Raw genomic sequence first — 19,250 nt, forward strand, 5'->3', positions numbered from 1 at the left:
CGGCATCATTGAAAATAAATGCATTTTATAGGATAGACCTGAAACTTCTGTTTCGCCACAGATGCTGCCTGACCTGCTGAGTACTTTCAACTTTTTTTGTTTATGTTTTTTTTATATTTGGAAGAGTTGCATTCTTACACCAGGTAGAATTAGTGTTCACATTAAGCACATCAAATTTTGAATATACTCAAAACTAGGGACCTTAAACTGGAAAACAACAATCAGTTTGTGAGTTGCCCCATATGTCTCAGCTACAGAAGTAACAAGCAGTGGAATGACATTTCCCCCAAAAAAGGATATTTTTTGTTATGAAGTTCATCAGGTGAAAAAAATGGATAACGGTCAGTTATCTGTTCAGCTTCACAATAGCTGGGTACAGGCTACAACTGATGCAGGTCCATAATTCTGTCATCTGTCTGCGTAGCACTGAAGGCTTGTGGATGTACCAGGGATTTTTGGGGAAACAAAATAATTCATGCAAAGTCAGATGACACATGAGGGAAAGCCAGCTGCACTTACACTATCCAATTAGGAGTTCCCTTCCCTCTCCAAGTAAACAAGAAAATTTATCAATTAATTTTCCTTTTGAAGTCAGAGTGTGAATTGCAACCTTCGAACACTGATAGGTCTTGTGTTTGTTTCAGACACCAGACCAACATATGCAATAATATGGTCCCAAGAACAAATGTTTACAACTAAAATGCATCAGGATGTATCCAACATTTCAATGCCAGGAGAAAGTTTCTGATGGAAATAACATGCAATGACTTACCTCTAAGAAGTTGGCTACGCTAGGTGCCAGCGAAGGTTACATCTGTGTATCGCTTTAACTCTCTTCTCTTCTTCACCCCCACCCACCCCCCCCGGGAGAAAAGCATGGCTTTGTACCTTAAATTCTACTGAGACAAACCTGCCTACCGACAAAAAATTCTATGACAATTCAGGAGGATTAACTGTTACCAGTATCCTTTCAAAGGAGTCATTCAACTAAACAAGCATGTCAGAAATTATGATTGCCAGATATCAATTAATTTGAGAGGTCACATGCTACAGGTGAAAAAAAGACATTAATTCTTCAAGGAAACAAGCATGTAACAAAACCACAGCAAAATAAAGTGAGACCACAACTTAAATAGACTAGTTGATCTCCTGTGGCATTACACACATAGATGGCAGCTAGGCTGTTTCTCTGGCTGGTGGTGCTAGGCAGGCAATTAGCCACTCACTTCAGATTTTACAACATTCAAGCAATATTATAAAGCTTTCCTCTCATTGAGCCTGTTTGGGTGAGAAACTGCCATTGGCAGCTGCATTTCTGAGCAAATTTGTATCGTCAGTTAGCAGACTAAGAACTTAGTAACTCTTGTCAAAACACAGAAATCATGCTGCAGAGAATCTTACACTTGTGCTGGTTGCATTAACGTCCCACAAGTACAGGAAATGTGATAACTTACACGACAAGTTTTCAGAGTCACTGCCTGCAACCATTTATTACAACACAACTGAAGTAGATGATGCATTGGTCCATACTACTGTAGCATTAATAGATCACATATATATACCGGCATAGCACAATTAGACTCTACTTGCAAGATCATGTTTCATATATTCTAAATGGATTAAACAGATAAATGCATTATTTGCTGTGCTGCTGAAATCATACTAAACAGGAAACTGCTAGGCTCAAATCATGGCATGTGTTTTTGTCTTATCTTAGCAACTGCAGCAATGGAAATGCAATTTGCCTCAATGCCACTAGGCAAAAGAAGGGTGGGGAAAGGGGTTAGAAAGTAAAAAGTTAGGGTAATGGGAGGTGAGGAGAACTGCTACAGTTTCTCTTCCTGATCATTATCCAATGACTTCTGTTGGAAACTGCATGTATAAAATATGAAGATCAGGCTATGCTGAAATATCTCCATGGAAGAAAAGCCCGCTGACACCAATCAAAGGCTCACACGTAAAGCAAGAGGGTTACAGCATCCGTGGAATTACATCTCAGTGTGAATTACTTTAGAGAGGAAAGGAGAACGCTCGGGGAGGTTAAATTGATTATTTTGTAAAAAAAAATTGTTCATATTTTTAATTCAACATGACTAAGGTGAAGGTTTTTTTGTTCAGTTTTGACATGGTGGGACTGAATTTTAATGGACAGCCAATAAAAAGGAGTTTAAAAGTTAGCTATCAAAAATATCAAATGCTAATTGATAAGAATAAGTTATTAATTTACAGGAAACTTTGAGTTATCCGGAGGCGAACCGTCTGGCAAGCTGGAGCCACCGGCAAAAATCAGGAGCCGTTTTTTATTCTTTTCTTTGCTTTTTTTGAACAGTCAAGCTGTGCAAGGTCTGTAGCTAAGCAACAGCTTCAGCTGGAGATGCTAGCCGACTGTTTAGAAGCTGGGTTTGTTGATTCATACGGAGATGAATCTCCGTATGTTTCAACATTAGCTCTGGAGTGTACGGCAGTTTGGAGGGAACGGCAGCAGCTCGGTCCCGTATAGCACAAAGTTTCCTGTAATAGTATTAGGATTGTGAATATTTCTTTTTTATTCAAAGAACTAAATAGTATAATTTGTAGTGAAAATATGTAAGTCATTGTCGTTTATTCACTTATTTATGTATTGATAAATAAATTTGTTGGATATTCAAAGTCTGAAAGACGGTCTGATGATTTAGTAATCTATTACTTTTTGTAAATGGGAGGAAAATTCAGTGGAGACATAACGTAATGATGCATGATACCGAAAGCTTATCTAGATATTTGGGCTAATGAAGATACTCTTGCAATCATAGGGAGCTGGGTCTCGTCTATAAAGTAATATAAAATCCAGAAGCTGAAAAATCTAGACTAAGGGGTTACAAGTTTGTGTCTGCCGCAGGTATATACTTGAGTTCAGTGGAGTCAGTTGCTCCCTTAAGCAGTCTGGTTGCATGCATTTAAAAAAAAAACGGAAGTTGATTCCCACTGCTCTGTATCTGCTTGCACGCTACCGGGATCTGGGAGTATAACAATGAAAGCTCCCTTGTGATCTGGACCAGATCTCTGTATCTTAAAAAGCCTCCCTTCAAAGACTAGCAGAGATTAAATAAATTGGTCAACACCAAGGTGCTAGATGTCTCAAATGGATGGGCCTCATTTAGGATCTGTGTAAAACAACTACCCAACCCCCAATTCATTCATCTCTCATTTGCCTATAGATGGTCAACCCAGTATGGACTATCTGGGTACACTACCAACTTTCAGACCTGCCTCTGCTCAAAACAGACATTTAAATCGCTTATGCCAATTTTTTTTGGTGCAAAAAAAGCTACAGAATCCCAAACCGTGACATATCTCCCTACCCTCGGTAGGTCCCTTGCAATTGTGCCCTATAGTTTGCTCACAACAACCATGTGCTGCTCAGTAGTTGCATCATCTGATCCTCCTGTACTCCAGGAGCCACCTGCCTTAGAGATGAGCAACCCCTGTGCTTAAATGTCTCTGACCACTTGCAATGTTCCACGTAATTGTGCAGCAAAACACATCCGCCCCAACTGATGGGATCTGAATTGCCAGTGTGGCCCCTGCACCCAGAAATCCATGCAGCACCAGCTTTATCTTTGGAATGTAGCTGAATGCTGCTCCTAAGCTGCCTCTGCATGTAGGAAGAATAGGCTCAGAATACCAAAGTGACAGAGGGATGGAAAAGACCCCAAAAAATTACCAGTCGGCTTGATAACTATTCCATACCTTTTTTTTGTCTCGCGTCTTCTATCCTTTGTTGAGCTTTTCTGAATACACGAAGATGTGTAGCAAAGTCATCTACTAACCGTGTAGTAAAGTATGGTTGCCAATCTACCTCCTTTGACCTGTTATTAGTCACAATTGAGGAAGTAATCAAAACCATGAAATCATAATTCACATTTTCAAAACTGAAATAATGATAAGCAGGTTCTATAATTTCTTTTTATTCGTTCACGGGATGTGGGGGTCACTGGCAAGGCCAGCATTTATTGCCCATCCCTACTTGACCTTGCTGTGGGTCTAGAGTCACATATAGGCCAAACCGGGTAAGGACGGCAGATTTCCTTCCCTAAAAAGGACTTTAGTGAACCAGATGGGTTTTTACGACAATCCGGAAGATTCATGGTCACCATTACTGATACTAGCTTTTTATTCCAGATTTATTTAATTAACTGAATTTAAATTCTCCAGCTGCCGTAGTGGGATTTGGACTCGCGTCTCACCACTGTGCTGTTCCCGAATGAAACCAGAATCGTTTCTTCTCATTTAGCAATTCTCCTGGTACCAATTTTACTAACACTCACACCAGTTCTCTACTATGACTAACTGCCCTGATCAAGATATTTACACAGTTCTGAGGGGTATTGATACAGTAATTAAGGAGACTCCGTTTCCACTGGCTGGTGGTTCAGTAACCAGAGGACACAGATTTAACCTATTTGGCAAAAGAACCAAAAAGAGGAGACAAGGAGAAATATTTATATGCTACAACTTGTTACGATCTGGAATGCACTGCCTGAAAGGGTGGTGGAAATAAATTTAATACTAACAGTCGGGGACTCACTGAAGGACCGGGGACAGGGCGGGAAACTCACTGAAGGACCAGGGTCAGAGAGGAGAACAAGCAACATTCCCCAGTTAATGGATGAAGGAGGCTCGAATCAACAACCTTCTGACTCAAAGACAAGCGCACTACTAACTAAGCCAAGCTCACATTGGGTCATTCTATGGTTTGCTGGTTGCTTCAGACACAATTACCCCCTCAATTTACCTTGCAGACTGTTTATGAAGGTCAGAAATAATAGAGGCACCAGCATCGATCCCTGGGTACCCACTTAATACACATTTCCAGCCTGATATTGATTCTCTAACTAGTACCCACTGCTACTCTATTTCAGCCAATTTCTTATCCACTTCCAGTCTTTCAAGCAGGACATTAAAGGCTTTCTTGAAGTCTAGGTATTATAGGGCTTTCAAATGTCATTTAGAATACTCCCTCCTCAATTCTCAAGGAGGTCAGCCAGCCACTTGTGAACCCATGTTGGCTTGTTACATTCATTGAGGTAATCTTTAGATATGTTGTTAATGATAAAATTCCATTATTTCACCAGTTATAAAAACAAGACCAACAGGTTTGGAGTTACTAGAGTTTTGTTTGTTGTCTTTTTTTAAAAATAGGTGTCACTTTGTCTAGTTTCCAATCGAGTGGAACCTTCTTTGTATCCAATGACTCATTTATGATGATTGTCAGCACTCTAGATCTTGTCCCTGGTCTCATTTCGTACCCTCAGGTATACACAGTTTTCCCTGGGGATTTATTGGTCTTGACTAGTTTAGGACCTCCATTAAAGTGATATCAAGTGATTAATTCTGTTGCAAGACCTTCTATGATAGTGGCATGCTACTAGCGTCTCTAGTCATTAGTTCCTGCAATCAATCATTTATTGTGTGAAACATATTCAGTAGATTCCAAGGCACCATTTCAAAGAGTAGGGGAGTTCTCCTCTGTGTCCTGGCCAACATTTATCAACCAACATCACTAAAACAAACACAGATTAACTGGTCATCATCACACTGCTGTTTGTGGGACATTGCCGTACACAAATTAGCTGCCACGTTTCCTACATTACAACAGTGACTACACTTCAAAAGTACTAAATTCACTGTAAAGCGCTTTGGGACATTCTGAGGTCTTGAAAGACGCTATATAAATGCAAGTTCTTTCTTCTTTCTTTAGTTTGCCCATCCTTTTCATTCATCTTTCTCCTTTGAAGCTTTTAAAAGGAGTTTGGTTTTATGTCTATTTCACTTTGTATTGTCTTGTTAATCTATTTGGGATCATGCTTTTTTAGCCTGCACTTACTGGGTCCACCCTTGATATACATTTATCCTGCATTCTAAGTCCTTAAAGGTATTCCATTTGTCCTCAACTGAGATTTTCTTCAATACTACCTCCCCAACAAATCAAACTGTTTAAGCTCTTACTTTTTTCCATGATGTAGATCTTTTTAAAGTTATACAAGTATTGGTTTATTGCCAATGTCACAAAGTAAGTCACATATTGACTTAAGACATTTCTAACACACTGGGTCAGACAGAAGTCATGTATTACATTTATTAGTTGGATAAAATTGTCATCAGTATGATCCTTTCATTTCACTTCCTTTTCTCATCATTTCATGGAGTAGTGCACTGCCTTTTTGTTCAATCTGATCTATAGCAAACTCTAGTTATTGTTTGTGAAAAGAGGAACTTTCTAGCTTGGTTCCTAAGTCTAGCTCAGATTATCCTGTAACTGTTTGCTTGGTTAACTATGGCTGTTATTTTTAATCTTATTCATTATCAAAAATTTGAACAAAGGACTGAATACTACTCTGCAGTTGCTTTTGTGCTGTACTGCAGAGTCAAGTGAATCCAACTTACCTTGTGGCAAACTGAACAAGTGCATTTTGTATAGTTTGTCTGACTTCGAGTAAAAAAGATTCATCATCACTTAGAGTATAATACCAGTACTGGATATAGTCCCTTAGTGCAAACTGGATGACCTGAAAAAGAAATTGAAAATATGTAGAACATTCCCATCTATCTTTTATGGCCCCACCATACTTGATGTGCTGTAAAAAAGTTCAAGCAGTAAATACTTCATTCTAACCTAGTTGGCATGTCAACATTGCTTCCCTAGCACATCAGTTGTTACGTATAACAAAACACACATGGATCAGAATAATTATAGGCCTACTGCAAAGAGAACAAAATTATTTTGTAAGATAGCAGTAAGTATTCATAAAATCTGATGTGTTAACACCAAAAGGTGTAACACTTAAGTAGACCTCAAATGTGTGGGATAGTACCATCACCCTTCCAAGGCACTAAATTTCACAAGTATTCCACAGTAGTTATTTAACTTTGTTTTCTTTCATTGCCCAACTCTTTTGGCAACTTCAATTTTGCCCAATATGGCAAGAAATGTCAGTCTATATTAGTGAAACCAATTCAGCCAAAATTACATTTTGAGGAAGGATGAATTTATATGGCGTTGCATCACATCTCAGAGATAATAAGAATAAAACCGGACGGACCAACCGGCATCGACCGAGGCACCGGCTTCGGACACAACAATGGCACACCCAGCCCAGTCGACCCGGCAAAGTCCTCCTCACTAACATCTGGGGACTTGTGCCAAAATTGGGAGAGCTGTCCCACAGACAAGTCAAGCGACAGCCTGACAAAATCATGCTTACAGAATCATACTTTTCAGCCAATGTCCCAGACTCCTCCATCACCATCCCTGGGTATGTCTTGTCCCACTGGCAGGACAGACCCACCAGAGGAGGTAGCACAGTGGTACAGTTGGGAGGGAGTGATCCTGGGAGTTCTCAATATTGACTCCAGACCCCATGAAGTCTCATGGCTTCAGGTCAAGCATGGGCAAGGAAACCTCCAGCTGATTACCACCTACTGCCCTCCCTCAGCTGATGAATCAGTACTCCTCCATGTTGAACACCACTTGGAAGAAGCACTGAGGGTAGCAAGGGCACAGAATCTACTCTGGGTGGGGGACTTCAATGTCCATCACCAAGAGTAGCTCGGTAGCACCACTACTGACTGAGCTGGTAGAGTCCTGAAGGACATAGCTGCCAGACTGGGCCTGCGGCAGGTGGCGAGAGAACCAACACGAGGGAAAAACCTACTTGGCCTCGTCCTCACCAACCTACCTGTCGCAGATGCATCTGTCCATGACAGTATTGGTAGGAGTGACCAGCGCACAGTCCTTGTGGAGACGAAGTCCCATCTTCACACTGAGGACACCCGCCATCGTGTTTTGTGGCACTACCGCCGTGCTAAATGGGATAGATTCAGAACAGATCTAGCAGCTCAAAACTGGGCATCCATGAGGCGCTGTGGGCCATCAGCAGCAGCAGAATTGTATACCACCACAATCTAACCTCATGACCCAGAATATCCCTCACTCTACCATTACCATCAAGCCAGGGGACCAACCCTGGTTCAATGAGGAGAGCAGAAAAGCATGCCAGGAGCAGCACCAGGTGTATCTAAAAATGAGGTGCCAACCTGGGGAAGCTGCAACACAGGACTACATGCATGCTAAACAGCAGAAGCAGCATGCTATAGACAGAGCTAAGCAACCCCACAATCAACAGATCAGATCAAAACTCTGCAGTCCTGCCACATCCAGTTGTGAATGGTGGTGGACAATTAAACAACTAACGGGAGGAGGAGGCTCCATGAATACCCCATCCTCAATAATGGTGGAGCCCAGCACGCAAGTGCAAAAGACAAGGCTGAAGCATTTGCAACCATCTTCAGCCAGAAGTGCCAAGTGGGTGATCCATCTCAGCCTCCTCCTGAGGACCCCGCCATTACAGAAGCCAGTCTTCAGCCAATTCGATGGCGTGAAATTGCGTGGGTAAAATCCAGAAGTCAAGTCAGCAGATAGGATTCTCCAATTCAGCATAATTGAGGCAATAAAGTTTGACTTTCAGGTTTCGAGTCTCCAAGCTACGCAGCAGGCGTGATGCGCACCCGCATGATGGAACCTCAACTCTTAAATGGGACAAATGTAGAAATGGAATTTGCATGAGCCAGGAAGTATTTACGATGGATGCACAGACAGCAACAGCAGCACCCAGATTTAATGATGCATAACTGGAATTATTGCTAGGTGCAGTCAGGAGCAGGAAGGACATATTTTTCCCCAGCAATGGGAGGAAGAAACCAGTGGCTCTCACCAAGAAGGCATGCTTGGCAGTAGCGGAGGTGGTGAGCAGCAGGAGCATTGTGCCCCGGTCTTGGATAAAGTGCAGGAAGCGATTTAATGACCTTACCAGCTCAGCAAGAGTGTACATTTGGTGATTCACCTACGTCTTCTGATTTAAGCCCCCCCCTTTCACTCTGTCTTGCCTAGCGTACTCTATCACATCACTCAGCACACCCACAAATTTCAGCAGCACAGTGTTCACTCTCGATGCAGTTCAATTCTTCCCCACCTATCCATCCACCATTGGCATTCAACCTTACGCAGTGGGATTCATCTGTCTCATATTAACCTGCACTGACAGTCACTCACAGGTCTATTTGTTTGGGCCCTTGTAGGAGGGGAGGGCAAAATGCGAGGTCCAGCTCACAGGTGCAGAGGAGGATGCCATGGAGATTAAGTGCCGCAGCAAGTGTCATTGGACATGCATAAGGACAATTCCTCCACAGTCACTGGATGTACATCATGCACCAACGCAAATACTCACACTTCAGTAAATCCAGTTACAAAGTTAATTTTGTTTGCACCTGATGATTCATAACGCACAAGTAAACACAAGCAGACACTACGGCAGGGACAGCCGTGGCGGGTCCACACTGGAGGGCGCAATCCTTTCACACCCCTGGGGGCCCATCATTGAGACGGAGAATGCCAAAGTGCATCATAACTTTGCAAGGTACTGACGATGCGCCATGCACACTACACAATAGTGGAGAGGATGAAGAAGTCCAACTCGATCACTAGTGGATTGATGGTGCAGGGAAATGTGAGAATGTCCCCCACGGAGAGAGTGGCCACCTCATAGAATTTCAAGCATGGCTCTCATATGGCCGCACAAACATAGGATGTCAACATGCCTGTCGCCTTAAACAGGATGGCAGATATCTTATCCGTGGCCTTACAACACATCATGATCTGCAGCAGAGTGGTAGGAGTGATGTGGTGCTGGCCCAAGAGAGGGATGATGGCGAATGGGGACGTGGAAGTGGAACTCCACTCAAAGCGCTCCCACGTTACCCCGAACACCCCCTCAGCCAGTACTCGACATGCTGCCTCATCTCCCGATGGCCAAGTCTGCCCCTGCACAGGTGCAAATGGAGCAGTCTTTGGCAGGGCCCACAGGGGCTCAGAAACCCAGAGGTCCTAGGCCTAAAACATCTCAGAATGCACGGCAGGGATTGGAGCAGCCTGCCTCTTCCTCTGCTGAAGCTACATGGGCTGCACCACGTAGAAACGATAGGAAGCGCAAGAGAAACCTATTGTAATTCACCAAGGGTATGTGCATGGGTATTTGACAAAATGTTATGCTAAATTTCCTTTTCTTATAAAAGGCACAAATTTTTTTTTGCTTAACACCACTTCCACATCTTGCCCATTATTGCGTCCCGAATGCCAACTCGCCCTTTCACTTGTTTTATGATGAATGTCAATACATGACGGGACCCATTGGGCAGATGTGCAATGGGCGGACGCGTGGTTGATGGACTGTTTAGTGTGAAGGGGAGGGGGGCGGGTTGGTGCTGGTAGTGCGAGCGGGCCGGAGGATTTAATTTGTGATGTTTTCCTGTGAGAGTCACCAACTATTGGGGCATCCCTAGCAGCAATGTACGCGGCTGGTCTAGCAATGGGTGCCCCATCTTCATATTCCTCCTCTTCAATGTTCTCCTCATCCGAAGACGAGTGGTAAGTGCCTTCATCCTCCTCCAACTGTAATCCTCTCTGCTGGGTAATGTTGTGCAGGACGCAACACACCACTATCATACTGGACACCCACGCTGGCGAGTACTGAAGGGCGCCTCCAGACCTATCTAGGCACCTGAAGCTCATCATTAACATTCTGATGGCTTGCAGTATGACACATCTGGTAGTCAAGTGGCTGTTTTTGTAGCACTCCTGCGCCTCATTGGTAGGGGTCCTCACAGGTGTCATGAGCCAAGTTGGAAGGGAGTATTCCTCATCACCTACAAGCGAGCCCTTAATTCTGATTCTTGGAACAAAAAAATGTCTGGAATGTTGGACTGCCGCAATATGAAAGCATCATTATAGTGCCCAGGGAATCTGGGGCACACCTGCATGAACCTCCTCTTGTGGTTGCACACCAGCTGCATATTGATGGAATAACATCCCTTGAGGTTGACGAAAACTCCTGGTTCCTGAGGTGGTGCTTGGATTGCCACGTGTGTGCAATTGATGACACCCTGCACCTGTGGGAATCTAGCCAGACAGGTGAATGCGAGTACCCGCTCATTCTGGCTACTATCATCACAGGGGAAGTTTACATAACTTCCAGCCCTAGCAAACAATGCATCAGTCACCTGCCCCATGCATTTATGTGCAGTGGACTGCGAGACCCTCACGATGTCTCCGGTTGCATCTTGGAAGGAGCCAGAGAAAAAAAAATTAAGGGTGATGGTGACCTTCACAGCCACTGGTGATGAGTGGCTGCCAGGTCCAGCAGGTAGCCGGTCTTCTAGAGGCTGCAGATGTCTGCGACCACCTGACGTGACAACCTCAGCCTGTGGGAGCATTAACCTTCCGAGAGGTGATGGAAGTGGAGCCTGTCTGTACACCCAGTTATGCGAGTAGTGCCTTCTGCAGCCTCTGCTCTATCCTGTGCACCTGCTTATCCCCACAACATGTCTTCCTCTTCTGATGTACTATCAAAAACATCCAAGGCACCTCCATCCTGTTGGTGTCTGTTTGAAAGTCTCCAAAGTTCTCCAATACCAAGATCAGCATATTAACAACTAAGCAAAGGTCAAGGGCCTGAAAAACTAATTTTATTTTGTGCAGTGAAATTTGTGCTTTTTAATAAAAATTAAAATTTTTAAGAAACTTTAAAAATTTGTCCATCTTTATTTCAGGATTTCCTTTTCCCCATGAGAGCCCCAATCTTTGTTCTGCTCTAACATTTATAAAATGTTAGAATTTGAGAGCTTACTCACTTCCTTGTTTGCTGTGTGAGAATTCTGTGTTTTGATTGGCTGCTGAGACAGCTTGTTGACGTCACAGCAGTTCGCACAAGGGGATCCCCACTATACTTCATTGATTTGAACGCTTTCGCTTTGCCGCTGACTGCAAATTCCGGGCCATTAGTTCATGATGGATTTAGATAGAATAGATAAAGAGAAACTGTTTCCAATGGCTGAAGGGTCGATAACCAGAGGGCACAAATTTAAGGTGATTGGCAAAAGAACCAGAGGCAACAGGAGGAAAAACATTTTTACGCAACAAGTGGTTAGGATTTGGAATGGACTGCCTGATAGGGTGGTGGATACAGATTCAATAGTAGCCTTCAAAAGAGAATTGGATAAATACTTGAAGGAGAAAAAAATTGCAGGGACATGGGGAAAGAACGGGGGAGTGGGACTCACTGGATTGCTCTTCGAAAGAGCTGGCACAGACTTGATGGGCCAAATGGCCTCCTTCTGTGCTGCACTATTACTATATAGTGACAAGAACTCTGCTAAACATTTGTCAGGGAGAACTGACAAAGCTGCTGTAAGAACGGAGCATTTATTAATTTCAAGCAATCTGAAGTCAATAGGCCCCCACAAAGTGCACCTGCAACTCGCCTCCTTCTTACTGATCAGCTTCACGTGCCTCAGGAAATCCGTACTGGAGACGTTAAATTTAAAGGTCAGTGAAATTCAATTTAAAAAGACCTAACTAACGTCTCAGACAATGTTCCCTCTAAGCTGCACACGTGCGTAGCCGCACAGTAATTTGCGAGGTTCCGCGCAGGCTGCTCACAAGCTTTTATATTGGAAATACCGTGCATGCGCAGAAATTTAAAGGGACCATGCATTGAAAGAAACAGGCCACGCAGAACAAAGCGCAGCCTACAAGGAACATTGGTCTCATAAGGACATTAATTGCTGCGATAACTACCCACCTGCCTGCACTAACTCAAAAGGTCTCAACTGCGGCGAATAGGTTATTCGCACGCATCCAAATGCACCTCTGTTAAACCCGGAAGTGGCCATGTTAGAGCTGGGTTGAGATCGCGATCCAAAAATAAATTATTTTAACTATCTACCTACCCCCAACCGTTCTTGGGGGTTAAAATTCCTCCCTTCCTCCCCACCCCCATTGTGGCAAAAGTAAATTGAACACGAGAAAAGTCCTGTAACAGAAAGAGCAGTTAGACCTTTGAAGGCAATTGGTGTCGCAACCTCATGGCCCTGGTCATGAATCAGCACAAAAATCTGTAACACGTGACCTTTGGCAGATTCATTGAAATCTGCCAATCATATTTCTGACACATACTTGTTTAATTGATTGACACCTTAGAAAGGATCCTTGTGACAGTTAGTGCTCTAGATTTGGCATTGGGGACGATTTTCGACAGATCCTTCATGCACTAAAGAGCCTCCCAGATGGCCAAGATGGTCTTGAGCTGAAACACCTGTTTAGCCTACGTTTAGCACAAGATGCCATCTTCGTGAAGGAGTTGAAGCATGCACTAGGAACGGCCGCCACGAGAATTGTTAAGGGGCTGATTGCCACTTAGAAATTGCCTGTTAGCACTCATTAACGATGCTGCACGACATTTTGGTGAATAGCACTTGACCCTCTAACAGCGACCACCTGACCGGGAGTAAACAAGGCGTTGCTGAGGATTTCGAGCGCTACTTAAAGGTATATCACCTTTTACCTTTCACTTGCTACTGGAGGGTTGAAGAGGACTTTTGAAACACATCAGGAGACTTTCTGGGACACTTTGGAACGACTTCACCAACACTCTATCAACACTTATTACAGAAATTCTCTGACGACTTCACCTAAAAAGAGAGAGAGTGCTGTGCTACTCCACCTTATTGGACACCTTAGAGTCACCAGGAAAAAGCGAGTGTTTGGTCATGGACATCTTGCTAAGGGTCCCCCTTGGTCTGCAGGAGGATTGGGAGGAGATGAGGCCAGGTAGAGCAGCACCAGCTGCTGCAAGAGTGAGAGGAGAGACAGGAGGGCAAGGTGGACTCGACAGGACATGACATCCTTCTTCCACCAGGACCCGCAGTGCTGCGTCAGAGAACCTGTGCGCCCTCTCCCTCGGTCCGTAAGCTATCCTGAAACCTGCAGTTGTGTGCCAGCCAGTGCATTCCACACCTTCAGTAGAAGTGGGTGCGTGAAACCCACATATACTGCTCCACAAAAATTGCTTCTAATCAGTGCTTTGTTGCTAAACCTACAGTTGTCTGTTTTAGCACCTCCAGGCAAGTTAAATTATGGTGATCAGCAATTAGGATCAAAATTGCATGCTAAAACCAGACTTTCAAACAGGTGCATCTTATTGGCATAGCACAACTTTAGCGCCTGTTCTCATCCTTTCACCAAAATACCCCCCATTGAGTTTTCTGTCCTGTAAGCAGGTTTGTCTTAATAGAATTTAAAGGTACAAAGCCATGTGTGAAAATGAAAGATTGAGAGAGAGAGAAGGGAAGAGAAAAGAGCACCAGCACATAAATTGGCAGCCTGAGTACTTTAGAGGGTCAGAATGGTCTGCACTGGGAGATTCACTGAACACAAGTGTGCAGGAGCAAGGGCAGTTGGATAGGAAGGTCCAGGAACTAGCTTGCCACGAGGAAAGCTTGTGTTAGCCCTGCTGTAGAGGGCACTGAAGGCGACCTGCAGGTCCCAGCCTTTAATGGCTGCGCACCACCAACTGCTCGATGCATTGGACTGCCGGTCAGGGATCTTGCGCACCATGTCACACAGTATGGAGCATTGCACCTCCAACTACAGTAGCAGGTACAGTAGCATAGTGGGTTATGTTACAGGACTAGTAATCCAGAGAATGAGAGTTCAAAACACTCCATGTGAGCAGTTTTAATTCTGTTTTTTTTAAAAAGTAAATAAATCTGGAATAAAAAGCTGATATCAATAAAAGTGGCCATGAAGCAATTGGACTGTCAAAAAAACCAACTCGTTCACTAATGTCCTTTAGGGAAGGAAACCTGCCGTCCTTACTTGGTCTGTCCTATGAGCGCCTACAGTCCCACACCACTCTTAACTGTCCTCTGAAGTGGCCAAGCAAGCCACTCAGTTGTATCAAACTACTACAAAAAAGAAAAATTAATCCAGACAAAAGCACACCCAACCCAGTCGACGCTACAAATTCCACTTCACTAAAATGTGGGGACTGGTGCAAATGTTAAAAGAGCTGTCCTACAGAAAAGTCAATCAACAGCCTGACAGCCATACTTACAAAATCATACCCATCAGCTAATGTCCCAGACTTCTCCATCACTGTCCCCGAGTATGTCCTGTTTCACCAGCAGGACAAAGGTGGGTCACAGTGGTATACAGTTGGGTGAGAGTGGCCCAGAGAGTTCTCAGCATTGACTTTGGACCCTATGAAGTCTCATGGCTTCAGGTCAAACATGGGCAAGGAAACCTCCTGTTGATTACCACCTACCTCCCTCCCTCAGCCAATCAATCAGTGCTCCTGCATGTTGAACATCACTTGGAAGAAGCACCGATTATAGCAAGGGTAAGGAATATACTCTGGGTGGGGGACTTCAACATCCATCATTAAGAGCGGCTCGGTGGTACCACCGCTGACCGAGCCCTGAAGGACACAACTGCCAGAATAGGCTTGCAGCAAAATCGTGAGAGCGCCAAGACGAGGTAATAACCTACTTGAACTTGTCCTCACTAATCTACTTGTCACAGATTTATTTGTCCATGACAGTATTGGTAGGAGTAACACCATATGCCGTCTTCACACCGATCACAACCTCCATCATGTCATATGGCACTACCACAGTACTAAGTGGGATCTATTAAGAACAGATCTAACAGCACAAAACTGGGCATCCATGAAGTGCTGTGGGCCATCAGCAGCAGCGTATCCCACCACAATCTGAAACCTCATTGCCTGGCATATCCCTCATTCCTTCATTACCATCAAGCCAGATGACCAACCCTGGTTCACTGATGAGTGTAAAAGAGCATGCCCAGCATGTGAGTGCAAAAGACAAGGCTTGATTGTTCGCAACCATCTTCAGCCAGAACTGCCGAGTGGATGATTCTTCTCGGCCTCCTCCTGAGATCCCTACCATCAAAGATGGCAGTCTTCAGCCAACTTGGTTCACTCCACATGAAAAAATGGCTGAGGTGCACTGGACACATCAAAGGCTATGGGTCCCGACAACATCCTGGTTGAACACAGCTGAAGAACTGTGCTCCTGAACAAGTCACACCTCTAGCCAAGCTGTTCCAGCACAGATACAAAACTGGCATCTATCCGACAATGTGGAACATTACCCAGGTATGTCCTATCCACAAAAAGCAGGACAAATCCAACCCAGCCAACTATCGTCTTATCAGCCTACCCTCAATCATCAAAGAGATGGAAAGAATTATCAACAATGCTATCAAGTGGATCTGACTGACCAATAACCTGCTCATCAGTGTTCAGTTTGGGTTCCGTCAAGACCACTTGGCTCCAGATCTCAAATATGGACAAAAGCTGAAGTCCAGGTGAGGCGAGAGTGGCTGTCCTCGACAACAAGGCAACATTCAACTGAGTGTGGCACTAAAGAGCCCCATTAAAACTAAAGCAAGTCCAGGGTATTGCTGCAGGATTGCACAGTTTTCAACTCCATTCCTCAGATAATGAAGCAGTCCATGCCCACATGCATCAAGGCCTGGACAACATCCAGGCTTGGGCTCATAAGTGGCAAGACAATGCCACACAAATGCCAGGCAATGACCATCTCCAACAAGAGAGAGCCCAATCACCTCCTCTTGACATTCAGTGGCATTACCATTGGCAAATTCCCCCATCAACATCCTAAGGCTCACCATTGACCAGACACTCAACTGGACCAGCCACATAAATTCCATGGCTACTACAGCAGGTCAGAGGCTGGGTATTCTGCGGCAAGTGGCTCATTTCCTAACTCCCAAAAGCCTCTCCACCACCTACAAGGCACAAGTCAGGAGTATCATGGAATATCCTCCACTTGCCTGGATGGGTGCAGATGCAACAACACTAAAGAAGCTGGACACCATCCAGGACAAAGCTGTCTGCTTGATCGGCAGCCCATCCATCACTTTAAACATCCAGCCCCACCACCACCGGCAAACCGTGGCTGCAGCGTGTACTATCCACATGATGCACTGCAGCAACTCACCAAGGCTTCGTTAATAGCACCTGCTGAACTCACAACCTCCATCACATAGAAGAACAAGTTCAGCAGGTGTATGGGAACGCCATCACCTCCAAGTTCCTCTCCAAGTCACACACCATCTTGACTTGGACATATATCGCCGATCCTTCATCGTCACTGGGTCAAAATCCTGGAACTTCCTACTTAACAGCGCTGTTGGATTACTTTTACCACATGGCTCACTACCACCTTCTCGAACAAAACTAAGGATGGCCAATAAACACTAGCAACGCCCAGATGCAGAAAAAAAAAAAAAAAAATTTTTAATTGTGTGGGGTCATCATGCAGGGCATTGAATCAATGCAGTCGACCACAGAGTTTAACCAGCTTAAAGAAAACTTCAGCTTGACCGAGTGCTACTGAACCATTTATTGCAACAGAAGCAAATTTTACTTCTTGTTTCTATACTTCCAAAAGTTTGAGATCAAAACTGTGTCACTGTAGAGCAGAACTGGTTGTTCAATGGGTGTGCACAAGGCAGGGTAATGGGACAGTTGCACTCAAAAAATAAATGTTGTTTCTTTGCTACTCACCTGTTGTAGAGGCTCATCAATTATACTGGAACCAGTCAGTCGCCGGTCAATCTTTATTTGTCTACTTTCTCGTTTCATTTCTTCTAAAGCCTGAAGAGAATGGAACATTGAGAATTCAACATAAAACCAAAAGAAGTGCTGCCACAGAAATTTGGCATTTGCAAAACATGAAAAACTGGCAAGAAACCTTACTACAGAAGTTCAGGAGCAGGTGTTTTTTTAAAAAAAAGGCAAGTGGCGTAGTTCAATTGTTAAATTACACGTTCAATTTCTATCTCTGGTCCATTACTCATATGGACTAGCAAGATGAAAGCAGAGCCACCGAGGGAGTTTTCAAGAAGCTGTGTAGTGATTCCAATTTGTTAATTGTAACTAGAAGATAAAGCTTTAATTGTGCTTTTCCAAGTTTTCTGCATGGTCTGGGAAATATTGTGTCAGCTGGATGATATTTGCAAATTTATAATGTAATGATCAGTCTTAGGCTAGAAGTAGCGGTATGGGTCTCAGCAAGACAGTACCCCATTTGCAGTGCTGAGGAAGGGATTTAAAACATTATCTGTTCTCTCCACAGATTTGGACTGACCTGTTGAGTGTTTCCAGTTGTGTCAATTCCAAATAGATTTTTAAAAAGTACCCAGGGCTTTTAATGGATCTTCAGAGCATCTTTTAAAAAACTAGTTTCACACTGTATTGGTGTTATACTCCATGCGATATTTTAAAGCAGTGTAAGACCATTTCCTCCAAGGAATTTCACACTGCATTAGGTCAGGTCCTGGCTATGGATTTAAACTGCAACTTCAGCATCACTGTGAAGCAGAAGCAACTCTGCAATGACAGAGTATAAAAGCACCCCAAGTTATATCATGCCACAAACACTCCAGAATTCCATTGTCTGAACCATTTTGTGGCAAGTGCCGTGCCATTATCCCTCAGTTTTCAGTTCTTGTTATACAATTACTTTGATATGTCAAGCCCACATTATTCTGTGCCCTTGCCAGGAGACACAAAATAAAACTTATGATTTTGAATAATAGCTGTTTATGTCAGACCAGGCAGTAACATTTCTTCCTGCCATTCCTTCCTCAATTACTCTGCATCAAACGTAATGTGGCTCTATTCAGCACACTGAATCAGACCCCAGTGAAGTGAAAGAGGCATTGTGGGTCCGCACTTTAATAGGAGCCAATATACTGGATTTGGGACCGGCAAACTGTGAGAAAGAATGCAAGAAACTGCAGCATAACTTAGACAAGTTAGTGGATTGGACAGACAGATGGCAGAGGCAGTTTAGTGAAGAGAAATGTGGAAGTGTACATTTTTTTTGGGGGGGAGGAAACCTCCCAACAGGCCAGATTAGCTCCAAGAGAACACACAAATGTAGTTCAAATGAAGTAAGTCAACTTACTTTGGGGACTCCAGTTGGTGCTGCAGGAAGGAAAGAGTGCTCACACTTTTCAAGGTATTTCTCCGAGTTTGTTTTCCCAAAAAGTAGTGTGACTGCGAAACCCCTGCAAAATAGGAAATAAAGATTTTTAGAATTCCTGCATTCAAGTGGCAATTTAATTTGAGCAAAATCTGAATCATAAATTACACATGATTTATTTTTGTCCCCATATAGGCAGTCATTTTTAGACTTTTACATCAACTCAAAAGGATCAGCATGGCTTACCTTTAGTGCACAACGTAGTTATTATAGCACACAGAAATATTACTGAATTATTGAAACACGTTAGGACAAAGTTCAGTACTTTTAACACATCA

The 19,250-nt window shown here is 43.7% G+C and overlaps 1 protein-coding gene across 15 annotated transcripts in view; it reads right to left on the bottom strand.

Moving 5' to 3' along the window:
- The window catches only part of snx13 (sorting nexin 13), a 310,603-nt gene that overhangs the window by 137,427 nt on the left and 153,926 nt on the right, over nucleotides 1-19,250 (bottom strand). For all 15 annotated transcript variants that reach the window (XM_085988419.1, XM_085988416.1, XM_085988415.1 and 12 more), the window contains 4 exons: nucleotides 18,895-18,997; nucleotides 17,490-17,579; nucleotides 6,427-6,548; nucleotides 3,730-3,848 (listed from right to left, as the gene is read on the bottom strand). In XM_085988419.1, coding sequence (XP_085844545.1) covers nucleotides 3,730-3,848; nucleotides 6,427-6,548; nucleotides 17,490-17,579; nucleotides 18,895-18,997 — 434 coding nt within the window. The remainder of the gene's footprint in view (nucleotides 1-3,729; nucleotides 3,849-6,426; nucleotides 6,549-17,489; nucleotides 17,580-18,894; nucleotides 18,998-19,250) is intronic.

Source organism: Somniosus microcephalus, chromosome 5 (genome assembly GCF_052327205.1).
Source record: "Somniosus microcephalus isolate GS21.2 chromosome 5, FLI_Smic_1.0, whole genome shotgun sequence".
In the NCBI taxonomy this organism is placed as follows: domain Eukaryota; kingdom Metazoa; phylum Chordata; class Chondrichthyes; order Squaliformes; family Somniosidae; genus Somniosus; species Somniosus microcephalus.